At 32.9% G+C, this 6,418-nt stretch overlaps 1 protein-coding gene across 1 annotated transcript; it reads right to left on the bottom strand.

Moving 5' to 3' along the window:
* Window positions 1–1,911: 1,911 nt before the first annotated feature.
* LOC108197872 (laccase-12) lies at window positions 1,912–4,733 on the bottom strand. The gene is made up of 6 exons (XM_017365604.2): window positions 4,575–4,733; window positions 4,340–4,491; window positions 3,996–4,240; window positions 3,550–3,678; window positions 2,502–3,458; window positions 1,912–2,270 (listed from the first exon to the last, which is right to left on the bottom strand). Exons 1-6 carry the CDS (start codon window positions 4,674–4,676, stop codon window positions 2,140–2,142), a joined length of 1,716 nt encoding a protein of 571 aa, XP_017221093.1. The 5' UTR covers window positions 4,677–4,733; the 3' UTR covers window positions 1,912–2,139.
* Window positions 4,734–6,418: the final 1,685 nt, after the last annotated feature.

The following is a 6,418-nucleotide window of genomic DNA, read 5'->3' as shown; positions in this document are numbered from 1 at the left end:
ACGTCATCTGAGCTCTCTTATATGAATAAAAATATTACTCCCTCCGTCTCTAAAAGCTTTTCTCATTTGATATGTCGGGACTGTTCATAACATGAGACAAATTACTCATTTACATCTAATCTATAAGACTAAATATAGTCATGAGTGATCTTGTTGGATTCGTATTTATGAATACTTTAATACGGTGAAGTTTTTATATTTAATATTGATACGAAATTAAAGATATTAATGATCAAAATAGTGTGTTGGCAAGCGTGAAAAGGAGAAACAGGAAAAGTATTAAGAGACGGAGGGAGTACAAGTTTTTAAATCAAAAGCACAGTATCCAAGAAAGCTAAAAAGTTTTAAACGACCTGAGTTTTCTTAGCTAGGTTACTATATAAATTTTTTAACCAAGAGTCACACACATTAAAAGGTTTGTGGGTCATAAACTCCTCAATCAACATCCTTGATAAAATTATGTGAGTTTGGTTTATATTTAAAGAAATTATTCATTATATTTTAAATAATAAATAGCTTATAAAAGAGATTAGTCCATATTTATAGATTTTTTTAAGTTATTCAAATATTTGGATAAGTTTATTTACAAATAGAGTGTTCGGTAAATATAAATTTATAAGTTATATAGTAAATTGTATTTATATATTATTAAATTATTTGATAAACTTAGCTATATAGAAAACTTTTAATAATAAATAAAATTTAAATTAAATATTTGAAATTTGAGAATACATCTTGATATGCAAATTTATTACCCCCCCCCCCACACACATATATATATACTTAAAACAAAATTATAAAGGGGTTTTCTCATAAATATCCCAGTTCAAAATATATTTGCAAAAATACTACATCTTGTTAATATATTTGCAAAAATATATACCAAAATTTTAAAAATATTCGTAAAAATATTGTATGTAACCTGTTGTAACCACATTTAACTATATTCGCAAACTCGGACAATTAACTGAAATTACATCCTTCAGTATGGTATTTTTACAAATATTTTTCAAAAAGTGATGTCCTTCTGTTCCTTAGACACTGATACCCAAAGTTATTTGTCGTGAAGTCACAAATGCTCTAGTACTAAGAGCATCTTCAATGTGCTATGAAATCACTTTTTAAAATATTATATAATATGTGGCTCTTAATGAGTTAGGACATTAAAAATGATGACAACTCTGATCCTTTTTTTTATACCTACTCTCTATTCATATTTTATTCATATAAATGAGAGAGAATAGTCAAAAGAGAGAAAGGTTGGATGTGAAGCGGGTTTTATTCGTATAAATGAGAGAGAATAGTGAAAAGAGAGAAAGGTTGGATGTGAAGTGGGTAAAAAATTAATATAATATTCATGAATAAGAAGTTAAGAGCTATTTTTTTTTTGACGGAAAGAAGTTAAGAGCTATAAGATGCTCCTTAAAAGAGAAGAGAGATAATAGACTCTTAAATCTTTAAAGAACTTCTAGTCTAGGAACTCATTGGAGCACAATTTTTTGATTTGCTCTTTAAATTAAAGATAGAACTTAAGAGCTTGTTTAAGAGTTTCATTGGAAATGCTCTAAATGCTCCAACACACAAGCTCTTAATTTGAAAATGGCTCATAATTTAGGATTTTATATTAAATATCAAATATTATATTGATATAACATAAAATTTCAATTGTATAATAATATATGAATAATATTATTTTAATTATTTAAAAAAAAATTATTAGAAACAACTAAGTAATGTTTTTGATTATTTGATTTATTTTCATTTACACATTTTGCAAAAGTTACCTTATCCAATATCCATAGTATTAGATAATGTTTAGCATCGCTACATTATGAGGACAAACAACTATAAATTTTTATTCACAGATGATCAGCTCTTTGGAATTGCATATAAATAGATGTGCAAAGTATGTATGAAATAAAAGTAATTTTATGATTTCATATTTCAAATATGAAAATACAATATAATAATATGTTATATAGCAAAAAAATTTCATATTAATATTTATTGACTTGTTTGTTTGCCTACCAAAAATACAGATTACTGGAAATTAAGAAGGAAAGAGCCCCAATATGGCTCAACTAACATAGGCCTTATTAAGCCAACAGCATGAATGCATGAGCAGTGAGCCTGTGATTATTAGCAAAGAGGCAAATCTTCAGGAGCATGCTCCAGCGATTCTAGTTCCCCAACTCCATTGTCAACCAAGAAAGCCATAGCTAAACCCCAACTTATGTGAACATCCAAGTGACAATGCATGATCCAAACTCCTGTCACACCAAATAATTAAAATATTACAAAAATTGTTATTTTTTTATTATTTAATGCTGTAGATAATTATAATATTACAGAAATTGACAGTGGAGTAAAATTAGTGCGTAAAGAGAGGAAAAGTGGGAAAGTGATAGGACTCATGGACTATATTTAGTAAATTTTGAAATGTAAAGAATTGGAGTAAACCGTACAGAAATGGTTGGGACGTACTGAGGAGTAATTCTTACCAGGATTGTCAGCAACAAATCTTATGACAGCCCATCCTTTGAGCGGTAGACTAACTGTGTTACGAAGAGGTGGATCATCCAGATTAAATTTGGATGTATCTGTTTCAGGATTGAAGTTTCCGAATCCCTCTGCTATCACATAAAAGTCGTATCCATGGAGATGAATTGGGTGATTTTCAGCTGTGACTATACTTGTCCCCTGTAATACTACTTGCACTTTGGATCCATACTCTAACCTGTACACTTTAGTTCCCCGAGTAGGCTGCCACAATGAGCTACTGACATTGCCGGTGTAATCGAATTTCACAGGTGGAGCTGCTGGAAAATCAGTAGTGAAGACACCTGGAATTCCTTGATGATGTGCTTCTAAAAGGGAAAAGCTTGATGGTAGCACAAATGAAACATTGTTCATGCTCGCTGTGAAGCGTGTTCCGTTTGGAGCTTGACATGTACTAGACATGGCACCTGAGGGGCATCTGTTGAGGCCTAAACCAACTGTAAAGAAGAGGCTCTCATCGATCTCTTTAGGCACTTCAACTTTTCCCGGGCTTCTGAAGCTGGTGGAGAATGCTGTGGCTGTCGCGGTGTCATTAAACGCGGGAAGAGAAGGCAAGACAGGCCTAATGGAGGCGCCTTTTGCAGGACAAGGTGCACTTTTGTATTCAAGAATGGCTGTGGTGGTCGTGTTGTCAAAAGGTGCATTTTGTGCACTGGCGTAGGCACGTGCTGCAATGTAGTATCGAGCCGGTATTTGATCACCTGTTATTAGTACATCAGTTGTTTGTCCTGGTCCGAGCATAAGTGTGTTTGTAGTGAAGGGTTTAACATAGGAAGCATCAGCTCCAACAACAGTCATTTTGTGGTTCGCGATGCTGAAAAATAGTTGTTGGTTTAGTGCTGAGTTGATGACTCGCAGAAGGTTGGTTTCCCCTGAATCTACTGGAACTATCACAGTTTCTGTTAGGGTAAAAGTTGTGATTAATTAGCAGATTGTTTCATGAGAAAATTGATATTAGTTGGCCGAATATTTGAAGTTATCGAAACAAACCTTTACTAGAGCAATTGTAGAGGTCACCCGGTTGGCCATTGATGGTATATGCATCAGACACATTAGGAGCTCCACCAGTTCTTGTGGCTTCTCTAATAACGTCGATCGGGTTTGCATCCCACCATTCACCTGATCATTAGTATAAGAGTCATTATACGTACATCAATTGACTGAGAGAAATTTCTCGAATTGAACTATTTTGTTACTACTCGATCTCGTCCATTATATAAGTCGTTTGACTTTTTACACGTATCTCTAGGAGATTTGACCATATATCTAAAACTGGTGTTCTTGAAATTTTCCTTTTCTAAATAAAAATATTTATGTTATATTTCTATTCAGAGAATTAACAAAAATATTAATTTTTGCTATATGGTTAAAGCACGGTAAAAGTCAAACGACTTATATAAACAGAGGGAGTAGAATACTAAGAAGTGGAAAAGTACCAAGAAGTAAGGGTGTTTGGCGCTTTGGCTTTGGGAATGGATAGGAATTTCCTTCTTTCGGATGAATAATGAGAGCTCCATAGACAGTGGCTCTAAGCCATGAACTGTGTGCATGCCACCATAGTGTCCCTTCCTGCCCTTGTACAGTAAACCGGTACTTGTAACTCCCCCCTGGTCTAATGGGGCATTGTGTCACAAATTCGGGTCCATCCGCCCATCCTGTCCTGATTTGTCGAATCCCATGCCTGCAATTTTATCACAACATGCTCAAATCTAGTTTAAAAAAAAGTTACATTCTCTTAAGAGACTTCAAATCTTCTAAGACCGTGCATTGAAGCACTTACCAGTGAATGGTGACATTGTATCGAGCCCTGTTAACAACTTTCACGACAAGAGTGTCACCGTTGTTTACTTCCAAGGTCGGTCCTGGAAATTGCCCATTCACAGTAATGGAGCTGTGAGTATTGCACAATCTCTTCACTGGGGTTGATTGAACCTATTACAAGCCCAACATTCCCTTAATTAGTACCGAATAAGAAATTTAAAAAAAAACAATCAAAAAATGAAACTAGGACGTACAATGAAGTCATGGTAGTGAATTCTTGGGACCGCATTGGCGAGTGAAAACAACAAGCTTAGGAAGAAGAAAGAGTGCAATAGGCTGGAGCTCATAGCCTCCATGTTTTGCTCAGTTTTAGTGAATTGGGGCTAATTAAGTGATTAGGTCGTGTTAGACAGTGAGAGATGGGATTTACTTTTATAACACAAGAAATTGTTTGTGAAGGTGGTTTAAAGTTGGCAGATTCGGTTTTGATTTAGCAAGATGGCCAGATTGGAAGGCAAACATTGTAAAATTATTCAGATGTTTGTTCAACAACTGGGCTATCAAAATGATCAAAACTTTCATGAATGCTTGCTCTACAAGTCTTCCAAATTAGAGTGATTTATTTCAAAAAATAATTTCGTCTAGAAATGTATCATAGGTTTGATGATTTTAAAGATTAAAATCATCAGATAACCAAATTCTAATTCTTACTACATATTTTGGTGGATCGATATTTAAACTTTGGACTTATTTTTCTCAACAGAGAAAGATACTCGAATTGCATGAATATTCATCTGCGAAGACACATTCATCATGACCTTCTATTCTCTTGATCTTGTCAAGTACATTGGTCAAAAGCCCATATATAAAAACCCCACAACCACTCTAGTTCTAGAGCTGCATACCTCTTCAAAGCGAAGTCAGCACACGCAAGAGAAATTTGATCATTTAACGTACTCTATAATTCTTCCCGAGAGTCTAGTCACAAGTTCTACTCGGTGAAATTCATCAGTTTATGAAATTGTATTAGAAGAACAGTTTCAATGTGCAAACAACAGATTATAGCACTGATTTTTATAATCTAGAGTCAAAGGTTGATGTATACAGCCAAAACACTGCTAAAGCCTTACAGTTACACTGGATTGGAGTCAGAATTATCGAGACTCTAATTGTGTCAGAGTTTTAGTGGATTGGTGTCAGAATTATCGAGACTCTAATTGTTGTCAGAATTATGTCGCCCATTTTTTATGGATTGGTGTCAGACTCAAACCCTATTTTTCCGTGAATAATTTAATACACTAATATCTCCTGAGCAGAATAGATACTCCCTCCGTTTCAAATTAGATGTCCACTTTAAAAAAATCACACAGTTTAAGAAAAGTGGTTGTTCACAAATTAATTGCATTAAATGATCAAAATATGTGGAGTGAGATTGATCTAGGAAATATAAATAAGAGATATGTGGAGGGGAATTGACTTTGGAAATATGATTTTGCATTGAAAGTTGAAGTGGACAAGTAATTTGGAACAAAAAATTTTCTTGAAAGTGGACATGTAAATTGAAACGGAGGGAGTATCTTATAATAACTAAATTTCTTTTTCTTACCCCATCTATTTATTCAAAATTATATACACTTAGCAATAACCTCTTTCTAATAATAATTTTTTGGTTTCTTTCTCATATATGAGATATCAGTTTATATAGCTTTTAGTATATAATTTAAGCACTAGTATCACTTTGATACATACTCATTCTCTCTTTTTCAAATAAGATTTTTTGAATTTTTCAGAGTTGAATTGAAGTCAAAAATATCAAAATTTTGATTAACATTTATTATTATTTTCAATCCACTAATTTTTAATTAATAATAAATTGTTATTTAATAATTTATGTTATTATTAGAGTCCTATTATTAAAAATACGATCAACATATTTTATTATAATTTGAAAACATATAATATTTAAATATCGACTCATCTCTTACAAAAAATAATACTCCTCCTGTTCTATTATATAGTGTGTTTGACTTTTTACACGCATCTTTAGAAAGTTTGACCACATGCTTAAAATTAATATTTTTCAAATTTTCTTTTTCTG

The sequence above is a fragment of the Daucus carota genome, chromosome 8 (genome assembly GCF_001625215.2).
Source record: "Daucus carota subsp. sativus chromosome 8, DH1 v3.0, whole genome shotgun sequence".
Taxonomy (NCBI): Eukaryota; Viridiplantae; Streptophyta; class Magnoliopsida; order Apiales; family Apiaceae; genus Daucus; species Daucus carota.
Note: the sequence above shows the minus strand (reverse complement) of the source record. Positions and strands in the feature narration are given on the sequence as shown.